Source organism: Vipera ursinii, assembly GCF_947247035.1.
Source record: "Vipera ursinii genome assembly, chromosome: 6".
NCBI lineage: Eukaryota > Metazoa > Chordata > Lepidosauria > Squamata > Viperidae > Vipera > Vipera ursinii.
Genome location: NC_139515.1, coordinates 75,121,624 through 75,148,424, shown reverse-complemented (window position 1 = coordinate 75,148,424; position 26,801 = coordinate 75,121,624). Strand labels below are relative to the sequence as shown.

The window sequence follows — 26,801 nt, the reverse complement described above, 5'->3', positions numbered from 1 at the left end:
CCAAAAAGCAGTAGCTAACTATTTACCTGTCTATTGAAGAAACTAATGGAGTTGATTGTGAAGGTTGCTGCTGTATTGAAGGCTGAGGCTCTGGAGGTGCAATCTGCGTGATTCCAGGAGTTGTAACCTGCAATGGGAAAAACTTAACATTCAATTACCTTCTTAAACTGTTACTTTTAATCGCTAGTCCAATCATCTATGCAACTAGAAGCTGAAAAGCACACTCTCTACATTTTTTTAAAGCATCTAAGTGAATTCAAACTGTTAACTTTCAGGGGGTTTCTCGTGCAAATTCAGGAAGTCAACCATGAGATTAATGTGACATCAAAGCTTGCCATGCAACCAGAAATCTTACTAGCAGAATGTGCAACAGAAAAGCCAATGAAGAATGCAGGGATAATTCAAATCTCTTCCAGTAATAACAGGGCTGCAGAGAAGAGTTCTGAGGAAAGATTTTTTTTCTTCCAGGTACTACTGAGAATCTGTATCTTATTTAAAGGGCATTATTAGCCAGAAGAGAAGTACTAGCAAGTAATTTGCATCTGGGAGGCCCACTCACTTCCCAACAGCACAGCCAGGGGCAACAAGGTTTCCACATTGGCATCACATTCTGCTGTAAGAGAAATTCATTTGAAAGTTAACATACAATATTAGCTGGAATCTGAAAATGGGACCGGATCTATAACTGAAGCTTTGAAATCCAGCTTCCAAAGCACATTCCCAACAACATGCAGTTCATCCATTTACCTCTAATGCTGTCTGCTGTGTGGAAGCAGACTGGGGCCCTTGAACCTGTCCTCCTAGGCTGCCCAAAGAAACTAAAACATTCTGTTCCATGTAAGGCTGCCCTACTGCAGCAAGATAGCTTGGCTGAGCCAATGCTTCTGTGGGTAAAGGAGGGGACAATACTGCAGAAGGAAGGCAAGCAGAAGCCACGGAAGAGGAAGCAATATTTGAGTCTCCAGTATACTGTGCTGGTAGCCGAGGTGGGAAGCCCTGTGACAAATGAGGAAGCCATGTTAGCTTATTTTTGGGTGACTGGTATGAAACAGTATGAAACAGACGAGAAAGGAGAAATTGCAAGCCAGGTTGTTAAAAGTGTGTTTTTTTCCCCCAACCACCAATTTAGATTTACTTTTATTTCAGAAGCTCCCTAGCATATTGCCTTAGGGCAGGGGTAGGCAACCTTGGCTCTTTTATGACTCATGGACTTCAACTCCCAGAATTCCTGAGCCAGCTGTGCTGGCTCAGGAATTCTGGGAGTTGAAGTCCATGAGTCATAAAAGAGCCAAGGTTGCCTACCCCTGCCTTAGGGTCAACTTTACCTTTGTAGCAAGCAACTACTCCTCTTTGAAAGAGGAACTTCAGCTGCAAACCCTTAAACTTCCAGGTGAACTGTGCTACTCATGGTAAAGTTAAAAAAAACCCTCTACATTTCATCTGATCCCCCTCTTCTATTTTTTTTAATTCTAGAGACGTGCTTGGGCAAAATATAAAAGTACTGTGGCACAAGGCAAGCAAATGGTATTTTCATATTCTAAAATTAAAGAGAATATGCTGAGCATATGTTCACAGCGTAAAAAGCGATAGAGAACATTGCAGAACAAAAAAGCAATCAAACAAAAGTATCTCTTGTTTGTTGTCCCGGTACAGGTAGTCCTGGACTTAACAACAGTTCATTTAGTGAGCATTCAAATTTACAATGGCACTGGGGAAAAAAATGATGAAAATGTGTGAAAATGATTTTTAACACTGAAAAACCACTGCAGCATCTCCATGGTCATGTGGTCAAAATTTGGATGCTTGGCATATTTACAGCAGTTGCTGTGTCCCGGGGTCACGTGATCCCCCTTTGCGACCTTCTGACCAGCAAAGTCAACGGGGAAGCCAGATTCACTTTAACAACCGTGTTATTAACTTAACGACTGCAAGCTTCACTTAACAATTGTGGCAAGAAAGATCGTAAAATGGGACAAAATTCACTTAACAAATGTTTTACTTAGCAACAGGAATGTTGGGCTCAATGGTGGTCGCTAGTCAAGGACTAACCTGTGCAGTGTACCTTCTAGTTTAAGAAATGAAAACTGAATAGCTAAAATTTCAAAAAAAAAATCATCTTAAGTCATTTTCTTCAAGCAATTCTAAGGAAGCATCTGAATTAGTATACATCCCTTCTTGTATTTAAGGATGAGATAATACGTGGAGTTTAAACAGTAATTTTTGAACTCCTTTTTTAGACATTGGTAGCTGCCTTTGCACTATTAATAAATAATAAATGCTACTTTTTAAAATAAAAGCATCACTGGGTTTTTTTTAAATAAAGGGCCCATTTCTTACACACAGATTTAGTTTTAAATCAGAAGATTCCCACGTACACTGATAAACTATATTTTCCTGTTTATTCTTCTTCCAAGTAAAGCAGAGCTCCCATACTGAAGATTTTTCATGAGAACTAAAACACTGAGGAACTGATGACATTACAGACAGGGACTTTTGCTTGATTCCCAAAATACCTGGTACAGAGCATCTGTAGCTGGAAGTGGAACTTCAGCAGTTTGTCCTAGAGTAGGAGGTAATCCCATGGATTGAACACCTGGCTGAAGAAGTTGTGGGAGCACCTGGCTGGACAGCTGAGCCACAGGAATAGCAGCTGCTGCAGCAGATGTAGCCAGCGTAAGCAATGGCTGGTTAATGCCAGCTGCCATAGAAATGGATAGAGATGGGAAGCACGGCTGAGCCACAGACACATGAGGTGCTGGTATGGGCATTTGAGAGGCCGAGAACTGTGGAAGAAGTGGTGGTTGTATGGCCTGTCCCACTGGGAGGAAATGAGACATGACTGGGGCAGCTGAAGACTGAGCAAGGGAAGGTGCTCCAATAGGTAATTCACCCTGGATGATCGGCACTGTTTGGGAAACAGGAAGCTGGGGAGGTAAAGAAAAATAGAGATGGGGTTTTAAGAAGCAGGGTTACAGAAAGCATGTTCTTACTGCATTAGTCCAAAGAAAGAAAAAATAGTTACATTTTATTTAGTAAGAGAGCATTAAAAAAATTCGGTAAAACTAGCAGGAAGGTTTCTTAGCCAAGAGTAAAGGAGAAAAGCACATAGGAAAGAGCATTTTTAAGGAATGTTCAATATTAAGATTATTGGGCTATTGGTTCCAATATACTCTCAAAATCATACATACCAAAGGCACTCTATTCCAGTCTATTACATAATTTTAGATCATGTCCAAACTCATGTAGGCAATTCTTCCGCTTTCATAAATCGATGTTCTTTTCATCAAGTTCATAGTTAACACACCTTTATTCTATTTTTCCAGGCAATACATATCCTGTTATCTATAGTCTGGGTTTTTTTTTTAATCCACATGAAAGTAAAAATCTAAAGTTTAGACAGCCTAGAGGGTGGCTTAGAAATCATCAAATTGTACTATACCTGTGTCCCAGCAGGTACCTGAGGCATAGGCATTACTTGTGCTTGTTGTGTTACTGGCTGCAATGGAGCAGCTCCAGTGGAAACTGATGGCTGTGGAACTTGGTATTGCCCAGTTTGCTGAGAGGTGGTTGGCTGTTGGGTAATCTGTAATGAAGAAATGAAATAAAAAAGAGAATGAATTCAGAAATATTTCATTAAAAGAAAACCTTAATTTGGAATACATGTGCCTTCTGCAACCATGGATTCTATGAACAGGAATCATACTGACACTAAAATAAAATGAGCAAGTGGTAGTTGAACTACAACCACAATCAGCCCAAGCCAGCCTCTTCAACACTGGGGATATTTGGAATTGTAAATCAACTTTTATAGGCAACAGTCTTCTAAAATACTATGTATAAGTTGGATAGCTATATAATTTGTTTAATTAACCAATACATTTAGTTTGGACATCTACATCATATCCAAATAGATATGGAGGAAAAAGTCATCCTTTTACAATTTAAGAGCAGATTTAGCTAAATTAACCAGCTTTTGATTTAGCTGAAATCAATTGTTCCCTCTTCTTAACACTTGTCCAGCATACAGCTGTTTTTGCTTGCTAGCAAAACTATCAATGCATGATGCAATGAGGGATTTTATCTGCAGAACCTGATGCTAATTAGGACTGAAAGTGCTGAGAAAACAAGACTGGCCCAACTCACTATGTTGGCTTCTATGCCTAAGGAAAGTGAAAAGACTAAAGCAAGAGTGGAGTTAAATGGAAAATATTTCTGCATCAATAGCAGAAAAATATGCAAGACATAGAATGTCTGGTTGTTACAGTTGCTAAATTTATAGTATTTCCAAATGTATATCAATTTTTTGAATCTAGAACATCAATCCAGAGGAAAAACACCGAAAATGCTATGAAAATACTTTGAGGGCTATCACTCAAATCTATAAAATTATACATCTAACAAGCATTCATCATTACCAGTTGGTTTTGCTGCAAAAGTTGTGATGTGTTCACTGATGATTCATTTGAGGATGGCTGCCCTTGCATCTGCACACAAGGGAAAGAGAAACAGAATCAGACTATTCATCAGTTTCTGTACTGGGAACATTGCAAGAATAATGACGCAAAGTAATAATTCCCCTGAAATGGAAAAGCATTGTATTTTAATCAATTAGGACTGTGCAGTAATCCCAATTGTCTAAAAGGAACTTCACAATGCACCCGTCTGCAACCTTTTAAAGCAGCTGCATTTTCCCAATAATCAAACTCAGTTACTAATATAAAAATGCAATATGTGTTTGTGAGTGTGTATGGGGCTTTTAATTAAAAAAAATTCCAGCCCCAAACAGCCTGTGCTAGAAATAGGTACACACACTCAATTTCTACGGGAAGGATGCTACTGATCTCTATTTTAAAAATTTAAATTTCCTTCAGTTTTTCAAAGATTTATATCAACCTAATCGATGAGTTAGGAAGACAAAATGCTGAACTATAGTTAGGTGAAATAATGGTATTTTCTAGCCAAATCTAAGTGAATCCAAGAACCTTGTTAGAAATTTCTCAAAGATACTGTAAGGATCAGCCATTTTTCAGAAAAAGCACCCAAAGCCAATGGTTAGTAATTTCAAATTTTGAATGAGTAAGCAAATAAAAATCGAAACAACACAGTTACGAATGGTTGTAAAATAATTTAAGCTGGAATGGCGATCATTTTGCGATCATTCCCATATAATGAAATGTGTTTTATGTATTGGACTGTATCTCAATATATAATGAAAAACAAATGTTTTCAAAGAAGAAAAAAACAGAATTTAGGTTTGTAATACATGAATACCAAGACAGAAAGGGGTTGGAGAGCTTACAAAAGAAGTGGGTATTTTTTAGCTAAGGTGAAAATATATAGGAATATACGGTAAGAATTTTAATTAAATAAAAGCATAGAGTGTTCAAAACTTCACGTTAAGGAGGAAATGTGGAACACAGTTCTGAAGTCAACCCAAGGAAAAAAAAATACTATTTCTAGAAATGTCTTGCAATAATTATAATTGATAATTATTTAACCATTTTGGAATTGTTCGATGTACAATTTGCTTTAACTGTTTATATTTTCATTTCATCTTCCAAGATTCTTAGAACCCCCCCAATCACAGATTGTATTAGAACCAGAAGAAATAGCAACAAGATAGCAATCATAGTACTAAATGCTTAGATAGGGACAGATAATGTTTTGGGGCCAATGTACATGTTTGAGTGTACAACTTGAGTATACAAATATATTACCTATGTTTATATTGGCTGTAACCATATAGCAGTTTGCAAGATAGTCTTACATTAGATCAGTATTTCTCAACCTTGGCAGCTTCATGCTGGCTGGGGAATTCTGGGAGTTGGGAGTCCAGTTGCCAAGATTGAGAAATACTGCATTAGAGACCCCATCTTATATGGAAAAGCATGAGAATGCTTGAGGTAAAACTGTCCTTATGGCATGCTGCAACAATGTGGAAAAATGGGTACTATTCTTATCATGAGAAGATAATGTTGCATGAGGCACAAGTCCGATCAGTGCTGGTTATCTAGTCTCCATGTTCTCTATTTTATTAAAAAGCATTAACTGAAAATCACGATTGGTCAAATGTACAAGAGAAGCAGAGCAACTGCCATAGCATATGTAAAATTTCTGCTTGGAATGTGGAGAATTAAATGGTAAAGAATAAACATTAGTAAATAAAGGAAAGAAAACAGAACAAATACATTGCATGTGTGTGACAACAAAGAGAAATAGGAAGAATATAATAGATGAAAAAGAAAGTAGTCCGATAGTGTAAGTGGAATTGCTGAATGCACGTAGGATACGTCTAATGGAGATTCTCGGTCATCCAGGTCATGGTGTCCCAAAGGTGCTTTTTCAAAGGGCAACTTTTGGAAGTCCAGTTGCTTTTTGAAAAAGCACTTTTGGGGCATGCAGGAATCAGAAGGTGTAGGTTTAAATATGAATGAAAGGGCTGAAATGTGTATCAAATGCATGAATTGGTATAATCTAAGCCAGTGATGGCGAACCTTTTAGAGACTGCCCAAACTGCAACCCAAAACCCACTTATGTATCATTGGGTGGGCATGGCCCTTTGGGTGGGCGTGGCCCATTGGGTTGGCATGGCTGCAGTGGTAACGGCAGACTGGGTGGGACTAAAAAGTTCAATCAATCAATTTCAACTTTGCGAGATTTTTTTTCCCCCGCGAGAAGTTGAAATTGATTGATTGAACCTTTTTTTCCCCTTGCACACGGCGATGGAGGCCTAAAGCGAAAAGGTTTTATAAAGCCCAGCTGAAGGCCTAGGACTGGGGCGACGGCGCGCATGCCCACAGAGAGGGCTCTGCGTGCCACCTTTGGCACCCGTGCCATAGGTTCGCCACCACGGATCTAAGCTGTTATGTATGGAATCATATACAGGTGATAACTGCATGCTATGAATGTGAAAGACGGTAGTGGAAGAACCAAGGATAACTATAGAAAAATAGTATAATATTCTGAATTAATACAATCCATAAAGAAACAGTCCTGTTAGGTGTAATGAAGGGACAGATAGGAACAAAAAGTGTCTGGGCTATTTGAAAATCCAAAGATATTGCACTGTTTCAAATATGTGGTTAAGCATACCTATCCATGCATGCATATGGAAAACAAATATTTTGGTATTAAATATTTGATATTTATGATGGAGGATGAGATAATTAGTGAAGGATGGAAGATTAAATATTCTGAACGTAGGGCAGATTTTTATTTTTTTTATTTTTGCCAAGATCAAGAATGGATAAGGGGAAATGAACATTTTTTTTAAAAAAACTGCGAAAATGGTGAATATCTGTAGCTCAGGTATAGGATGAGGGTGGAGATTCGTTCTCTGAGCTTGTGGGTTCATTTCTAATTAGGTAACAATGTATTTTAAAAAGTAGTAACAGAAACAACAGAAGAAAGAAAAAAATACAAGTCCCATATCATATTATAGGGACTTGACCTATAAGACAATTTCCCAACAGAATGGATAGCAAGTGGATGTAGGGCAATGGCCCCCAACGTCATGGGCACCAGGGACCAGTTTCATGGAGAGGGGGTTTTCTGCGGAATGGAGAGGGCGGAAATTATTATCTATGTTTGTAACTTTCTGTTTTGTGTGTAGTTTTTCAAACAGCTGAAGATTGTATAATTCACACACTTCATTGTGATACAATTCCACTACTGTCTAATTAAGTATTTGTGTTGCTGCCGGCGTCAACTCCCCTCCGCCCTGTGCGTTCCCACAGAGAGGGCCTCCTCAGGGTGCCTCCGGTCAGGGAATGCCGACTGGCGGCCCCCAGGGGGAGAGCCTTCTCTGTGGGTGCCCCGGCTTTGTGGAACCAACTGCCGGTGGAGCTCCGGATGGCATCAGACCTCCGAACTTTCCGTCATGGCCTGAAGACCCATTTATTTGAATTAGCTGGTCTGGCCTGACGGGGGAGTTGGGTTTTAAATTGTTGTTTTAGAATAGTATTATTGTTTTTAACTGGGCACTGATTTAATCTTTTTTTTAACTTTTGTATTGTATTGTATTGTTATTTATATGCCCTGTGAACCGCCCTGAGTCCCTAGGGAGAAGGGCGGTATACAAATTAAATAAAACGTAAACGTAAAACGTGTGGTGCTATGTATTTCTGTGGCATCTCATTATCACAGTTTGACCACACTGATCAACAACTAGTTTAGTTTAATCAAGGAGAAAGATGAGTGGGTAGGGCAGACTCCCATGTTTTACTACTATTACCACTTATGCATACCTTCCAACGGGTGCCAGTTATGGATTGGGGTGTAAAATTTCTGAAATATGGGGGAAGGCAGAATCTTGGAAAATGGAATACTGGGGGACAAAAATACCACTTTTTTGTTAAAGTGGAAAAATTTATATTTGACTATATATACGTGGTGTATAGCTCAGCATCTAAAATTGCGTTAATTTGCTCATATGATACTTCTATGAAAGTATCATGTGTGCGAAGTAATGCAATTTTAGATGCTGAGCGATACATTATGTAGTCGAACTCCTATTTATTTACAGGTCACACACATATTGTTTATAGGTAGTCCACGACTTATGACCGGTGACCTAATGACTGTTACAATGGACTCCCCAAAAGCTTCTTACTGTTTTTGAAGTTATGATGGCACAAACCGCCCATAATCATGTGGTCACATTTTTGGCACTTGGCAACTGACTCACATTTAGGGGCCTTGGCAGCATCCTGCAGTCACATAACTACGATTTGCACCCTTTTTTTGCCAGTGTCTGATGTTTACTTCAGGATTCTGACAAAAAAAACCACTGGAGAAAATTGATTTGCTTAATGACCACATTGTTTGCTTAATTTGCTTAATAACTACCACAAAAAATATTGAAAAATTGGGTCAAGTCACATGATGCCTCAACTTCCTACCACAACCATAATTCAAGATTCAATTACGCTCATGTTAAGGATTTCCTGTAGTGAGCTTAGTCCTAAGTAAGCCTGCATAAGACTGTAACCTCAAAACATAAAATGAGTAAGTACAATTCTCTCTATGAAATAAGCTTTGTTAAGTTTCATAGGACTTACTCCTAATTAATTTGATAGCGGTTTGTTGACCTGAATTTTGTATAGCTAAATATTAAGGATTCCCAGCACCTTTATTCAAAATATCTGGATGTTCTGTAAAAACACCACATACATGTGTACTATCATTTCTGTTGATTTTACATTAAACAATCATAATATACAATATGAATAAGGAAATACTGGATTAATTTTTTATAAAAATGAGCAAGGATATTTGAGGGCTTCTAACAGCTGTCAAAACATCCAAGCCTCCCATATTTTTTCATTTTTCAGATGGTGAAAAGAAGCTGTAAATTTCACTTACCTGAGCTTCCAAACTGAGCTTCAAGTAAGTAAAAAGACAGTATTTTTATTTTAATGCAATAAAATAACTTTTTACCATACCGTATTACACAGCCCTACAACCAAGATTTGCTTACAATCAATACAACCCTCTACATAATAGTCCCACTGAGGGATGTTCCTAATAAGATAGGACTAGAATGGTTTCAACAGGCAACCCATTCCTGGAGAAACAATTTGTCCTTCAGTATCAGAGTATCTTGGGAAGGGAGAAAGGAATGTAAGGAATCTTATACTATAGTGTCAAGATAACACTAAAAACCGAAGAAAATTTGAAGCATTTGTACTGGTAACCTGAGGATAGAGTGCAGATGATCTTGCTGAAACCAAGGCAGAGAGTGCTTGTTCAGATGAAGTTCCCTGTGGAAAGTGGATGAAGATCTGTGAATCTGGCAATACCTTCTGAGCCATTTGGGAAGCAGAAAAAGATAAATCTGCAGCATATGATACAGATGTCCCACTCAGAGGAGGCGACAGAAAATCACCAGTATCAGAAGAAGTCACCTGTGATGAGTCACTGGAATACCCTTGGCTACCTTCCAGCCAGCTCTGGAGAACAGAACTGCCTCTACTCATCATGAACTCAGAACTCATATAATTACTCTGTTCCTCTTTTACAGGCTGAAGACGAACAGGCTGTAAAGTTCTTTGAGTAGACTCCTCCTGGTTAAAATCTGTTTGACGATTTCTATAAACACACTGAGGTAAGGTTGTACTTTCTCCTGCAGTTACACTGGGAGTTTGAACATGGAACTCAAACACACTTGTTTGACCATCCCCATTGTGAGAGAGTATAGCAGGTGCAGAATGTGGAACAAAGACTGGATGGAAATTCATCTGTATGGCGTCTCCACTCAATGGGGTTGAGATGCTGGACACTGGCAATAATGGATTCATTCCAGAATCCAATCTCAAATTTTGAATTTGTCTTGCCAAAAAGGTCTGCCCCGTTTGATATTCAAAAGCAGAATTCTGAAGAGGGCCACCTTGTACATTTCTCCGTTCAGGAGCCTGCAACAAGTTTTGCTCAGTTCTTTGAGCATTATAGGATACTGTCTCATAGTGTTCGGGTAACTGAGACTGACAGTGCATGCCCACTAAATATAGTGCTTCTTGGGTCAACGTGTTTGTAGCATCCTCCAAAGTTGCTTGTCCAGGTCTGTAATCGTTCAATTTTTGAGTCGACTTCAACACAGTGTTAGCCTGTATGTGTTCTCTTGTGGATGTATGAGCAGTTGTGCTCATTGTCGCCAATGTCTCTGGTGTCCAAATTGTTGGACTACCACCAGGGAAAAGTAAATTTTGGCTGGTCTTCAACAAGGGCTGGAAATGGCAAGTTTGGGCTTCAAGGATAGAAGTACTTTTGCGCCGTTGAGAAATGGACACCCCTGAAGGACAGGTGGGTGGTGGTGAGAAAGAGCCTGGCTGTTCACGAACAGTAGAAAAAATTACTTGGGAATCTATGAATGCTGGGATTCCCCCATATGGATGCATCATGGAATGAGGCTGTATTGACATGAACAAGACAAGTAGTTCAGATATTACAGAAACATATCACCATTTCAGCTCAATAAATGGCTCTCTTTTAACATACAACATGTTTTGAGTGTTATACAAATCCATTAAATACATCCATGGCAGCGACTGTTGTCTATAGGAATATTTGCTTTTGTTAGAAGCTGTTTTTCCAATGATCTTTTTATTAAGATAAATACATTTTGTTAGAAGATTTGCTTCAATACCATTATTTCTCAATACATACTCTTTTTTTGCAATACAGTACACTTCCTGAGAAATAGTTGTCTAATTAGGAAGAGAATCTGCTTTTAAACTGCAACAAGATCTCCATCTTCTACAAAAGCCTAGAGATTATTCATTGTTTTCATACCTTCAAAACCTAGTTATAACAAATGGATTGTATTTGTCAAATGTTGCATTTTATTATTCCAGAATGGATATGTTATCCCTTGTACAACTTCCCATTAAACACATTCCAATACGATTAAAATACTCAATTTTTCTCTTTATACTGATGAGGTCAATTGAGACCATACATCAAAATCCCAATTGTTCTGGAAAAGCAGCAGCAAATTCTCCTATGACATAGTAAAAATACGGAGTGACAATTAGTCTCACATATCCTTTGAGAATGGAGGAAAATGATTTCTTGTACTGTAGGAAAATGATTCTAATTTCCTCTCCTTACCTAAAAAAATAATTTCAATCACTTCTGTATGTTGCCAGGAAAATATATCCATGTAGTTGCAAGATATTGAACTTGAGTCACAAGAGCTTTACTTTTACCTCCAGTTGCTCCCCAGAGATTAAAAAGGAAATCCACCACTGTTCTTAACTAAAATTAAAAACATCCAGTGCATAAAATACTCAACACTGGGAGTAGTCCTGGGGCCCAATATGGCACAAAGCAACAGGGCTTAAGGAAGAGGAAGCTTCTATCCTTCCTGAAGTTCATAAGTATGAGTCTTAGGAATTATTTTCTTTAGCCCCCATAATAGTAGAGCAAGCAGTTGCTTTCCGAACAGATGAAGCTTAAAAATTGTTTCTGCCTTCTTTTCATTGCCTACATGAAACTCTGCTTCTTTAGTATTGTGTCTAGACAAATAAATACATGGTTTTACCTTCTTCATAAATAACTTGAAGTTAGGTGTGAGTAGTGAAATCAAGTTTACAGATAAAAGCACTTGTCTAGTAACAAAACATCTGCAAGCAAACAACCAAGCTCAAAGAGCACAGAAGAGCAACAGTTACAGGTGAAAGTTATACAGGTAATTAAAGCAAATGGCCTCAAAGTTATCCACATAGTAAGTAAATTATTATAGCAAATACATTACAGTGCAAATAAGTTTTAAATGTAAATATTTGATTTAAACAATCATCATGCACCAGAGGATTAATAATACAGAACAATATTTTATTATAGGTCCTATTTGTTATAGATCCCTGTAGGGTTAATGTTTATTATTTTCCATTTTCTTGGCACAATTCTGATTATTTTAATTGCTTCCCCAATTGATTAAATTGGGAAAAAAAATCCAAGTATCTTGTTGAAATTGGAAAAAAATGAAACTTTGAATTCAGGTTCTGATGATTAGAATGATTTTGTAATTAAAGAAATAGCTTGAAATGTGAAATGTAAAGCAAAAGGTTGATGTTGATTTTTGCAATCTACTGCACCAAAGAAATTTGGAAGTTATTTTTTCCCCTCTCATTCATTTTTCTGTCTTTTCTTATTTTTATAACTTTTGTTTCTTCTATATTTTTATCTTGTAATGTAACTTAATAAAAAAGTATTTTAAAAAAGTGTCACTATCTTGGGAAAGGAAACACACACACACATACATGTATATACAACCAAACTCGTAACAGTTATTAAGTCTGCTGGACCCTATTAATTAATTTTATAATCTTGTTGAAATATATGTATTTGTATTTCTATTGACAGTTTTCTGTTTTATTTTGTTTTTAATATTTGGCTACAAATTATCTGGAGTTTTTTTTTCTGGGTTATTGTTGTTGTTAGTCACCCAAGGTCATTTGTTTGAGATGGGCAGCCATGTAAATGTATTGATTGACTGAATAATAAACAAATGCTACTTTCAGAATTACTAACATATAACAGATAGAAGCATCCAATTGACTGAGGCCAACTCTGAGAAAATGTTAAGTTGTACTATCCTTGGTTAGTGCTCGGAAGCTGCTAGGAAATCCAGGACTGTAGGGACGTTTAAAAGCAATCCTGGAAAAAGGAATGATAAACCATTCCATATTGTGCCAAAAGTGGGCCAGAAAACCTGCCCCAGATGATTCTCATTATCTGCTGAAGTTATGCCTCATAAACTCACCACAAATACTGAATTAGCACATCCTGAAAAGTGTGCATTGGGTGACTCAAATTTTTGACTGCACTGTAAGCCCGTGAATCACCCCAAAAGTACCCAATTATTGATTTTGCAACTACAAATACATTTTAAGGAGTAAGCAAAGTTGCAATCATGTAATCCACAAATAAAGAGAATCAACTGTGATGTTTACCTTTAGTTATTATCCAAACTGAGAAAGCATTCAAATGCTTTTGAAATAATACAATAATTTTCAGATTGCGCCGGTAAATGTTGTGATATTTTTAAGCCTTTTCCCAAAGCTTTGATCAAATTAATTTCTAACTTCAGGAAGGAGAGGAATTAGCTTTCCTATAGCACAGAGTAACCATGGTGCCTTTTTCAACCTAATCCAATACTGAAGCCAGGATGTATTTAGTGGTAACTTATCTTAATGTGTCAGGAAAGTGACATACAGGGCTGACAAAGAGGGAAGGCAGGCTGGACCGCCGTTGGTTGCGTGGAGAGGTGATATGCATGGGCAGGACACTCTCCAGGGCTTTGGAAAGCTTTTCACCAAAAGTTTCCGGCGGGGTAGTCCGAAGATAGGAAGAAGAAAAAGGTGCAGACGATGCTAGTGGCAGGGTGGAAGGAGCACTGGGAGGAATTGGAGAGGGAAGGAAGGGGGAAAGAGGGGAAGCACAAACTGACATGCTACAGCCATGTTGAGGCTAAAAAAACAAAAAAGAAACGAGCATAAATGACATGACTAATGAGCTGAAACTAAGGGACATCATCATGGCAGAAGGCTGATACTGATTGTAACAGACAGGGTTGCGAAGAAACTTGAAAAGACATCACACACAAAAATAATACGTGAACCTTAGAGGCCTTCAGGTTTTCTTCTGACTATTAAATTCCACTAAATCGAAATCTACTATAAAACAGTTAGCAAATAGTATACATAGAAAAGAAGCATCTGCTTCAAGTTCAGGTCCCCCTTAGGAAGTTATGTTTAACTTTAAGGGATCCTTTAGATGTTTACTCTGTTTTGGCACAGAAAACAAGCTCTCGGTGAAAAAGAGCTCTTTCTTCCAAGTGTTAACAATTAAATGTTAATACAACTGTCTCTAGTTATCGTTTCCCCCCCCCCCTTAAAATTTCACTTTTGTTCATTTCAGTTTTTTTCTTTTTGAACTGGAATGGCTTCCTAAATAATGCCTTGCCAGGATCTCTTTATAACTTTATTCAGTTAAGAATTATATGACACAAATAATGATTCACATTATAACTTGCTCACTTTCTGACTTTAAGATTAAAAACATATTTGACAAATGAACAATATGGTAGAAGAGTTCATTAGAAAATAAAGATATTGTAATCTGCTTACATTCCCAAAGTAGATGGTAATTTACTTATTTTGTTAACTGAACCAACTTAGAGTTTTAAAAAAGTTAGGTAGTAGTTCTTCTAGAAGCCAGTTTTTTTCTTCCCTCCAAACATTTTTCCATGTTTTTTAAAATTATTTTCTTCCCAAATCATCTCTCCACTGAGATTCCCTCAAAACTGTAACTTTCAAAACAGGCTGAATTACTTTTTTTTTCTGGAAATCTATTTGTCATCTGAAATTGGCCTGTTCAGAAGAACTATTAACCCACAGTTAGTATTATTTATGATTACTGAACCTTGAAGCAAGGCCTGTGAAGACTTTTTAATGGGTTATTGTTTAAACAATATTTTTGAATGGAATCAGAGGAACTGAAATTATGCATGCCAAACTTAAAACTGAAATGTTGCATTTAATCTTTGGATTAAAAGGGCACAAAGCTTCATAGGTGCATTTGAAACGTATGACGATGTTTCTGTTCTAGCAAAGGATTACCTTCTCTAACTACCTGCATCAATATGATATAAATGAATATATATCATTATCCAAATGTTGCAATCTTTGGCTATGGATCAGATTCTACAATCAGTTATATTTTTTGTCAATGCAGACTTCACAAGCAGCATTTTTTTTTCATAAAAAGGTATAATGAATAGGAGGTAAGATCTTCTAGACCAGGGGTCTCCAACCTATGGGCCGCGACCCAGTACCGGGCCGTGGCCTATTGGCCACTGGGCCCTGGGAATGACTGGCGAGTGTGCACATGTGTGAGTGTACCACCCCAGTTGTGCTAGCAGGGGTGCCAGGTGGCCCGCTAGTGCATGTGTGCAGGTGCTAGCACCCTGCCGTGCGTGTGCCCGTCTGTGCATGTGTGCGTGGGGGCACACATTTCCCTGCTCCCCAACCTTTCCCTCTAGGCCGCCAACTCGGAAAGGTTGGGGAGCTCTATTCTAGACGATCCCCAACGTCAGCTCTGAAAACCCAGCAGAAAAAGATACAAATTATAGGGTAACAAAAATGAACACATGAAGTGGGAAAGGGAACTGTGCCTATAAGCAATTAAAAGGAAGCTATAAATAAATGGAGACATAAGGTTCACTTAAAACTGAAGTGTTACATGCAGCATTCTATAATGGTTAATACTTCTTACCTTGTTTAGCTGCAATTAAAAACTTGCAACACATTCACATAACACATTTTATTAATGACGTCATTTAGTCAGAAGCTTCCACCACATTACTTTTATTCCACCCACAGCTCAACAATGCTTGAAACTAACTACAGAGCTTCAAATATCTCTGTGTGTGCATTTATTACCGGTAAGCATATTTCACATTCAGTTCACTATGCTTATTTTCCTATTTTAAAGCAGTATTAGATAAAGGCAAGCAAGAGGCTTGCACGCAGTTTTCTAGATTACCTATGACCAGCCATAGACTGAAAACCTAAGGCCCAAACACATCCAGGAAAACAGAACAAGATACTAGGCTTCTTGCCATTCTGCTTAATTTTGTGCTTACCACCGTAGAGGTCTGATATCCTCCAGGCTGTTGTGACTGTGGCTGACCAACAGGAACTGAATATCCTGAGGCTGGAAGTGTTGGAAGAGACTGTTCATGCTGGGGAGTGAAGGAAACCGTCTGTTGGCTACTCACACATGATTCACTAAAGAGAGATGAACCCTGGCCACTGTCAACTGTGCCATCAGCTGTAAAACACAATATAAATATGATTTTTAGATACAGATTCATAATCTCGTGGCATGCTCAAGCCTTGTAAGTGCATAGAACTTTCTCTTTCTCTCTCTTCCCCCTCCCCCCTCCCTCTTCTCTGAAGGAAGACAGCACACAGCAACGGAAAAGTTTTGACTATTAAGTCTTATGTAATTATTACATTTCAAATAAATCACTATAATCAAAACTGCAAATAGTACCCATAATTCGTACTTTATGACCACCTGGTGCTGTGGTGGGCCATTTGTGCAAGGAAGACAGGGGAGCGGATGGTGCGGCAGGATGACCCATGGCAAAGGAGTGGAGACCTGCAAACTTCCCTGCATTGGTTTTGCTTGCAAAAAGCCAGCAAGGAAAGCAGCAATTGGCCATCACGTTTTGGTACAGTGCTGCAATTGTCTTAAGCGTGAGCCGGTTGCCAAGAACCTGAATCATGATCACACGTGGGACGTTGCAAATGATTGAACCTCAAGGACCAGTCGTAAGTACGCCCCATTCAGCGCCATTGCAATTTTGAGTGGTCGTTCAGTGAACTGTCGTTAAGAGAGGATTACTTGTAAAAAACATTGCTCTCAATTTTTAAACAAATTCTTAAAACAAGCCATTTCAACAACCCCCTCCCCCCATCTTGTTAATATGTTTGGATTGGCAGACAGCTACCATACTGCAGCGCCTCATCGATACAGCAGATAATCCACAATTAGAAGCACTCATTCTGAACACTGTCTGAGAATGCGTTCTTTTGCCAATAACTATACAAATAGCTCATTTATATTTAGGGGGAAACAATCCCACCATATTCCATCCATGAAAAAGGAAGCATTCAAAATAAATTTGAATGCTTGCATATCTGAAATTATCAGATAGAGCAACACTTTTCATCTAAGGCAGACATGTCAAATTCGCGACGTCACATGACGTCGTGCAACGTATCGAGACTGTTTTGCCATTGCTGGCAATGGGGTGGGCGTGGCTTCCGTGTGACGCATCCGGCCCACAGGCTGGCAGTTTGACACCCCTGATCTAAGGCAATAAAATTAATTAGTTAAATATATTCTTTAAAAAATTATTTAAATAATTTGGATTTCTCTATTTACTGGGCCACTGATTTCAATATACAAAAAAATGGAGAAAAAAGTTTTTGTAAGGTATTGGATACAGTCCCCAAATTTTTGAACATCAATTCTACAGAGATATATGCCATAGTCTTATTATTACTTCTACTATAGTTCGTCACACAGTCAGCCAGATGTTTAGACTGTATCTGGCATTTTTTTGTCCACCTGTCAAGTCCTTCCCAAGGACCTGGGATAGGCAGATGTTGTACTTTGATGTCATTAAAGGTAGCATTGCAGTACTATTACTACTGTTGTTATTATTTCCTTCAAATCTTCCTGAACAAAAATAACAGCGTAGGATTTCTGCCTGTGGGCTTTTAAATTTCTTTAAAACTCCTGCTGCAATTCAAAAAATAGGCTGAGTAATAGCAAGGAGATATTTATTTATTTATTTATTTATTTATTTATTTATTTATTTATTTATTTATTTTAATTCCATTTATATCCCACCCTTCTCCGAAGACTCAGGGCGGCTTACAAGCTTAGCGGTAGCCTTCATTCTATGTATATGCCTGCTTATTAGGGCTTTCACCCCCCCCCCAAGCGGCATTATTACAAAGTCAGCTTGATTGCCCCCAACAATCTGGGTCCTCATTTTACCTACCTCGGAAGGATGGAAGGCTGAATCAACCTTGAGCCTGGTGGGATGCGAACCTGCACTAATTGCAGGCAGCTGGTGTTACTTAAGGAGGCATTAGCCCACTGCTCCACCAAGGCTCATTAATTCTCCATTAGTAATTCAACACACTTCATCAGCTCCATGGGAAATAATTAATTTAATTGTAGTCTCCAGATAAGTATACTAGGAAACGTTTTTACAATTTATTCCAATAAAATCATAGACCAAACCCAAACACCATGCCTTTTGTATCTCAGAGTCCTGACCTTCTAGAAGGCTGTTAAACCTTGTGTCTCCCCACCGTGTCAGAGCCAGTATGTTAGTGAAACATGTGTCTGTTTCGGTGAACTGGTTATATGTTGCCTTAAGTTTTCTTTTGTATGAGACTATTTCACTTTTGGGGGTTATGGTGATCCTTTTTATATTGTTCTTTTTGTCTTTTGGTAAACTGGTTGTTAGTCACAGAGTTATATAGTTATAGATAACAGTTACCTGGGCAGTAGTAACAATTTTGCTTATGGTATAAAAGTCTAGCTTAAGATCAGAAGTTGTAACGAGCCATTTAAAGGCGAGCTTCATGGAGTTGGGAGACGATAATTGTAATTCAGAGGAAAGTAACCGAGACACGAATGTGCAATTTCCTCTTCTGGTTTTCTTCCCACTTATATAATTTTAGTGATTTACCTGCAGTTTCCTCCAGCCTTTGTGTCTTATTGAAGAATGCCAAGTAAGCAAAAAAGGAAATCATATATTTTGTGTCTTTGACATATTTATAAAAGAACACACTACTTTGGCTTGTAAATTCTCTTAAGAAAAGAGGAAGGAATTTTCCCATGTGTCCATTCTCTTCCCCCCCCCACCCGAGTTATTAATTTTTGCCAATCCAATGATATTTTAATGCTAACACATTCCTCAAACAATTAAAACAATGCCAATATATCGATGGACATATGAAGATGAAGTACACAGAGAAGAAATTAAATTAATTGTGTAACTGGTTAGAAGGAAATGCAAGAGTCTAGTTATTAATACCAAAGACATGACTGTGGAATAGATCACAAATTGCCCATATGCTAGATTCAAGTTAAACATTAGCAAAAGAAGAAGGAAGTGACTTATGCCCATTTTTCATACTTATGAGGATTCAGCATCCCCATGGTCATGTGATCAAAATTCAAAACTTTGACAATTGGCATGTATTTTTGATGGCTACAAGTGTCCTGGAATCATGAGTGACCTTTTGTGACCTTCTGACAAGCAAAGTTAATGGGGAAGCCAGATTCACTTAATAAACTGTGTTACTAACTTAATAACTGTGGCAAGAAGGGTCGTTAAAATAGGGCAAAATTCATTTAACTGTCTCACTTAGCAACAGAAATTTCAGGCTCAATTGCAGTTGTAAGTCGAGTACTGTTAGTAAGTTCCACACAGTAGATTGGTTCTCTGGATATGGATCAAGGAAGCTGACTATTTCTTGAAGTGAGGTTAGAAAACAATTTTGGGGAGATAAGAGCAGGCAAACAAAGTCAATCTAGATTAATTCTTAACCTGGTTGCAGATGCAGCTCCGTCTTGGGAAGCTTTTTGGGATCTGATTCTAATCAGAGATGCTAGGAAGGCAGTGATAGTCACAAATGCTTTAGACTCATTTAGACCCATATGCTACATACTATGGCCTTCCCTTTATATGCTAATAAGATAGTGATATATTCTGTATTTGGCTGCATTTGGAAATAATTTAGTAGCTTCATCTTGTGCAGAACAGGATGTGTGAATATTTCTATGGGCCAAGACAGTCAGGTCATACAACAGCTAAACTGCATTGATTGTCAATGCATACAAGCACTGAGTCATGACTACTTGTTCAGCAATTATTCCAAGTTATGACAGGGTTGAAGAGGGAACTTATGACCAGTCTTTGACATTCTAACCATTGCAGTGCACCTGCAGTCACGTGAACAAAATTGCCTTTCCCTTTGTATGCTAGTAAGACAGTGATATATTCTGTATTGGGCTGCATTTGGAAATTTAATTTAATTTAATTTAATAATATTTATATACCGCCCTTCTCCCTGAGGACTCAGGGCGGTTCACAGGGCAGAATAAAATACCAAATACAAACATTAAAAAGAGATTAAATGATTGCCCAAGTTAAAACAATAGGAATACAATTCTAAAAACCCCAAAATAAAATTAAGACACCAAAAATAAAACAACCCCACCGATCCCCATCAGGCTAGGCCGGCTTGTACAAACAAAAACGTCTTGAGATCGCGACGAAATAATTTAGTAGCTTCCTCTTGTGAAGGAAGAGGAAACGCATGCTCTGTCTTTGAAGTTCTGATCATTGCAATGCAGCTGCAGTCACATGGACGAAACTGGGGCACTTGGCAACTGGTTTGTACTTACGACCAACTGCAGCATCTGTGGTCATGTTATTGCCATTTGTGACCTTCTCTGCTGGCTTCCCAGAAGCAAAATCAGCAGGAAAGGTGCCTGCCTAAGTCTCCTCCCAGCCTTTCTTTTCTCGCTCACAATATTCCTGAACTACTTGGTAAAGTAGGTAGTAGAGTGAAGCATGTATTTCCCCCCCCGCCCCACAAAAAAGGACTCTTTTGAACCTTTTATGTGTTTTTTAAAGTTCTCTCCTAAATAGAGGCAATAGACTGATCCCGCCCAGTCTGATGACAACACCCTAATTTACGTAACTATTGGAGTTTAATAATAACGTTAACGATAGTAAGGAGGAGATGAAATGGAGGAAAAAAGAGTGGCCTCTCCACTGTGCGATTAGATGACGACGGCAGCAACGGATTCTGCCAATTTATGGTTCTCTCTGCTAGATACGAAACCGACAGTGATTTAGATTCTGTTGTAGTTATTTTGTCACTGCAGGAACCAGTGCCTACTTCTGAACGTAACAGCAAGGCAGAAACTGCATCCGCAGGTCCAAAATCTGACCGTTCGTCTCTAGTGACAACTTAGCCTCCACTATCCCGAGAGTGAAAAAAGTGGCAGTTGGGCTGACACCTGCGGAAAAGTACTTACACAATACGGAAACACTGGGTTGCTGGAACTGAACCTGTTGATGTTGATCCGCCTCAGGTTCCTCAGGTTCTACTTGGGTAGAAACGGAAGTTGATGTGGTGGGCACGGCGGTGACACTTGTAGTAGGCACGGCCTGTTTTGTGCCTTGCTGGGCAGACCCCGCTTGTGCTTTCTGTTCTGACTGCTGCTTCTGACTGACTTCTTGTTGTTTCCTTTTCTCCTGTTCTTCCCTCACCAACTGACGCTGCTCTCTCTTTCGCTTAATCAAAGACACCCTGTCCTTTATAGCTTTAGCCATTGTTTTGTGATCTCCTTCACAGACGTATCCAGATTCAACCTGAGGGAAGAGCGGTTCCTACTATTAGACAATGGTGAATTACAATGAGTACCTTTATTTTATTTAATTTAATTTAATTTAATTTATTGAGATTTCTATACCGCCCTTCTCCCTAAGGGACTCAGGGCGGTTCACAGGGCATATATAAATAACAATACAAAAATTAAAAAACAATTAAATCAATGCCCAAGTTAAAACAAGAATGATAAAACAAGCCTATAAAAACCCATATACCCCCATCAGGCCAGACCCGCTAGTTCAAATAAATGGGTCTTCAACCCGCGACGGAAGGATCGGAGGTCTGATGCCGTCCGGAGCTCAACCGGCAGTTGGTTCCATAATGCCGGAGCACCCACAGAGAAGGCCCTCCCCCTGGGGGCCACCAGTCGACATTCCTTGACCGGAGGCACCCTGAGGAGGCCCTCTCTGTGGGCACGCACAGTTATCTTTATAGCCGCCATCTCACATGAAAGTGACTCTGAGCAGCGTATAGCAATTGATAAAAAAGTCACGCACAAAAACATTCACAATTAAAAAAATAACTACAAAAAGGCAGACAAAACAGGAATGGATGGTATTAACCACAGTAAGACAGCCATTTCTAGAATGACACAGCAAAAACAAAACAATCAGCTTGTCAGTTTTAAAGTAACTTTAACTATTAGAAGAATATTAGACGAAAATATCTGACTTAAATATTATTCATCATAGTATTCTCTCAAAATATTATGAGATCTAATTAAAGAAATAAACCACTTATGCAACTATTAGAATAGGCACTATTGTTCACCCTCACAGGACAACTGATCCATAGGCATGTGGAATGGAAGGAAAGCCTAGATGCAGTGTCCTGTTTTATTAACTGAAGTCACAGGTGAACTCAAACCAGGATGTTTTTAAGACTTGAATGTTTCAATTCACTTTTAATTAAATATATTCAATCAGCCACTGTTTCAAGTACCGATTTCTATTTGTAATCTTGAAATGAAAGTCCCAAATGTGCTTTTTCCAAAAGGCAACTGGATTTTCTTGTTTTTAAAAAAAAAACATTTCACTTCTTATCCAAGAAACTTCTTCAGTTCTAACTGACTGGTGGGAAATGGAAAGATTTATATTCTTCTCAGACATCTGGTTGTTAAGACTTCTGAGGATCGGCTGTTAGTCTCTGAGTCAGTTAGTTACAAATGAAGAAGCTTCTTGGATGAGAAGGAGAAACATTTTCAAAGAAAAAACCATCTTTGGGACAACCATGACCTGGATGATTGAGAATCTACATAGATTTGAAATGAAAGGTTCATTATGTTGTTTATATTTATATTTCTGTTGTTTAATATCTCCTGCTCTGTAAACCATTTTGAGGTGAATTTGTTTTGATTTTTTTTTAAAAAAGGTCAAATATTTTAGGTAGTTAAACTTTAGAAATTACATCTAGAAATATCTGTCTCAGATTGATGGCAGAAAAAGTTTGCTAATTAAATATTTTGCTTAAAGTTTTGCTAGAACATGACAAGAAACTTTCTAAACTGCATTTTAAAAAAGCAAGTGTTCAAGTGACTTGATTGCTTTGAACTATGTAAAATATCATATTATTTCTGAATTCATGTGAACCATATCTGAAGCATTAAATATATACCAGAACTTGGCAATGTACAAAATGGAAAAAAATCACTTTTAAGAAATGTGGCTGGTCTTGGCTAATATAATTTTTTTTAAATTCCATTTATATCCCGCCCTTCTCCGAAGACTCAGGGTGGCTTACAAGCTTAGCAGTAGCCTTCATTCTATGTATATGCCTGCTTATTAGGGCTTTCACACACACACCCCAAGCGGCATTATTACAAAGTCAGCTTAATTGCCCCCAACAATCTGGGTCCTCATTTTACCTACCTCGGAAGGATGGAAGGCTGAGTCAACCTTGAGCCTGGTGGGATGCGAACCTGCACTAATTGCAGGCAGCTGGTGTTAAGTTTTGCCCAATTGTATTGTTATTTGCCTATTTAAAATATTCTTATATTAAATAGAGAGACTTATAGGTTTAGTTACGATTTTTGTACATAATTCACTCATGAATTATACCTTCCTGTATCATTTCCTTTTAAGATACTGAGTTTTATACAGTTATCAAAATACAAACGGACCAAACTATATGCCAAACTCAAAAATCTATAGAGACAGATATCTAATTCCTTTATTGCTCACCATTTCTTGTGCTACATCCTCTGGAACATCTCTTTCCAAGTCAAAAGAAAATTCTATTGCTTCATTATCCTTGTATTTTCCTTTTAGCTTTTTAATGTCTTCAATTCGTAACCAGAGCTTAATAGCAATTTTCTCTCCATCATCTTCTTCTGCTAATTCTACACGCACACCAGTTTCTTCCTGGAAGAATGCATGATTCAGAAGGTCCTTGATAGCGTATCTGTTAATTATAGAAAGAAGAGAACAAGATGCAATTTAGGGGATCCATGAGTAAGATGGAGATTTAGGGACACACAGAAGCAGTGCAACTAAATACCAAGATTATTCAAACTTTACCATTTGAACCAAACATATTTTCTTCCCAAAATTAAAACCTTAATTCTTATTCCAAGTCAAATTGCATTCATGCCACTTTGTTCTCCAAAGAAAGGAAGCATTTATTTTTAAAAAAAAAATCTAAAGAAAACATCATTATGATACAATACTGTAGCCAGTGGATGAGGCAACAGATCTTTACTTATTAAATGAAATACTGTCAATGCATTTTAATGCTTCACCCATTCTTTAAACAGGAGAGGACAAATGGGAAATTTATGCCCTTTCTAGAAACTTGAAAAAAAGACTATGGGTGTAATTTGACCTTGATTGAAATAAAAGTTAATGTGTGCTTGCAAAATCAGTGCCACATTCATAGATTACACACTAAAGAAGGAGTCAGTAAACTATGACCTGTGGACAAATACAGCCTACTAATAAAGGAGAATAATTGTAGCTCAGATTTGAAATGAGGGGCCCTTGGTGCTCTCTGAGTTTGCTTGTTTTCTTGCAAATGTTTCATTACCCTAACTAGGTAACATCATCAGTGCTAGTAAGGAGTGCTGTTTGCTGTCAGTTTGTATTCTGGTGTCTTGCTTGTCTGTGTGGGTGGTGACGGTCTTAGGGATTCGTTCGTTGGGCTGTTTACTAATGGCTCTTTGGCAGTTTCTTGATTGAGGCACTGTTTACTTGACTCTTGGTCTGAAGTTTCCTACTGTCTGTTTTTGTATAGCCCATGAGCTAAGAAAGAACAGGTAGGCAGATGGAGATTGTCAGGCCAGAGTTTTAGCTGGGTTCCCAGGACAAGGGACAGGACTGAAAACCAGAGCTTACTGGGTGGGCATTTCTTGGAAGATTCCTTGCTTGGAGCCTGGCGCCATCCCAATGGCAGCTGCACTAAGCCTGCAGACAGAGAGAGGTGGGATTTCGCCCTTTACTGAAAGAATCTGCCAACATTTGTACTGGAGTACTGATGCATTACAGATTATATGAAAGATTTTTAATCAAAACTGTCAACACAGCCTATTTCTACTGCTCAGTCCAAGTAGAAGAACATTTACCTTTCATCTTTATTTTGACGAATGCATCCCTCAATTATTTCCTTCACTTCAGGAATAGCTACTTTATCAAAGCTGGCTGGCTTGACTCCCTGAAACAAAAAAATAAGAGCAAACAAAGAAAGCCATTATCCTATATTTATATTTATCCAAAAATGGTTATTATAAAATTTATAATCTTTTTCAACTAAACTCATTCACACATTCTACAACCTTGAGCTACCTATTTTTCCTCCTTTCTTCTCTCTCTTACTTTGCCTACATTAACCAATATTAATGTGGATATTAATTTGTGGTTTTCATTAAGACATGGGTGAAATAAGATATGGCTGCTTCCAAAGTTACTCCATTTTAACTTTACAATCAATTTGTACAATTTATATACAGTACAAAAATAGTCCAGCCCTTAGAAATATTGCAAAACTTTGGATGTTGCAAGTTCTTTCTTAGAATGAACACACACACACACACACACACACACACACACACACACAAATCTTTTTGATCTTCTGTCCCAGTATTTCTCAAACTTGGCAACTTTAAGATGTGTGGACTTTAATTCCCAGAATTCCAGGCCAGGATGCCAAAGTTGAGAAATACTCTGTCCAAATCAGGAAATAAGGTTTTCCTGTACAAGGTATTCCATAAATCGGTCCTACAGTCTTCTATATTATTTATTTCCCACCTTATTTTTACAAATAATTCAAGGCGGTGAAAATATCCAGCACACCTTCCTCCTCTTATTATCAGTTAGATTGGGTTAACAGAGTGACTGGCCCCAGGTCACCCAGCTGGCTTATTTAGTCATCTAGACCAGGAATCTTTAAGTAGCAGAATCAGTCAGTGAGTCAATCAATCAATCAGTCAGTCAGTCAGTCAGTCCACCCACCCACCCACCCATCCATCTCCTGGAATCCCTAATCCCAAAAAATGGCAACTGGGTAGTTGTTTTCAGGAAAATGAGACCCTGCCTATTATGCTGTACTTTAGAAAAAGTGCTATTTTCTAAACTACCTTTAGTTTAGAAAGGGTAACTACCTTTGAATGAACTTTTTTCCCTCTGAAAGTCTATGATGGAGACTTTCAGAGGCAATTGTTTTTATGGCAATTGTTTTTTGTATAGTTTGCATCAAGGGTCAGACAATTTCAAGCCACAGCTGTTCTTATGTGGCCCATAGGTTAAGAGAGGACAGGTGGTCAGGCAGTTGATTGCCAGGCCCAAGCCTCAATTGAACTCCCCACTGAGCTTCCAGGGCAAAAAAATAGGGCATCTCGATTATCATCAGCATCCTATCCATCACTAGGAGGCTAGCCTCCTTAAGTAACACCAGCTGCCTGCAATTAGTGCAGGTTCGCATCCCACCAGGCTCAAGGTTGACTCAGTCTTCCATCCTTCCGAGGTAGATAAAATGAGGACCCAGATTGTTGGGGGAAATTAAGCTGACTTTGTAATAATGCCGCTTGGGGTGTGTGTGTGAAAGCCCTAATAAGCAGGCATATACATAGAATGAAGGCTACTGCTAAGCTTGTAAGCCGCCCTGAGTCTTCGGAGAAGGGCGGGATATAAATGGAATTAAAAATAAAAAAATAAAAATAAAAAATGATGCAGATTCAGTTCAGAAGAACTACTTTGGAAGGCATAAAATGTAAGCATGGCAGACACCTGGGTCATTAAAGCAACCATGTCACCTTCCAGGATCATGAGATTCTCACCTATAGCTGCACACTATAGTTTAATTTATAATATA

The 26,801-nt window shown here is 38.3% G+C and overlaps 1 protein-coding gene across 1 annotated transcript in view; it reads right to left on the bottom strand.

Moving 5' to 3' along the window:
- The window catches only part of WNK1 (WNK lysine deficient protein kinase 1), a 141,169-nt gene that overhangs the window by 57,537 nt on the left and 56,831 nt on the right, over positions 1-26,801 (bottom strand). The window contains exons 5-13 of the mRNA XM_083366795.1: positions 25,057-25,145; positions 23,681-23,900; positions 21,145-21,481; positions 16,148-16,335; positions 4,416-4,484; positions 3,440-3,583; positions 2,514-2,924; positions 748-996; positions 27-127 (exon numbers count right to left, since the gene is read on the bottom strand). Of these exons, the coding sequence (XP_083222921.1) occupies positions 27-127; positions 748-996; positions 2,514-2,924; positions 3,440-3,583; positions 4,416-4,484; positions 16,148-16,335; positions 21,145-21,481; positions 23,681-23,900; positions 25,057-25,145 (1,808 nt within the window). The remainder of the gene's footprint in view (positions 1-26; positions 128-747; positions 997-2,513; positions 2,925-3,439; positions 3,584-4,415; positions 4,485-16,147; positions 16,336-21,144; positions 21,482-23,680; positions 23,901-25,056; positions 25,146-26,801) is intronic.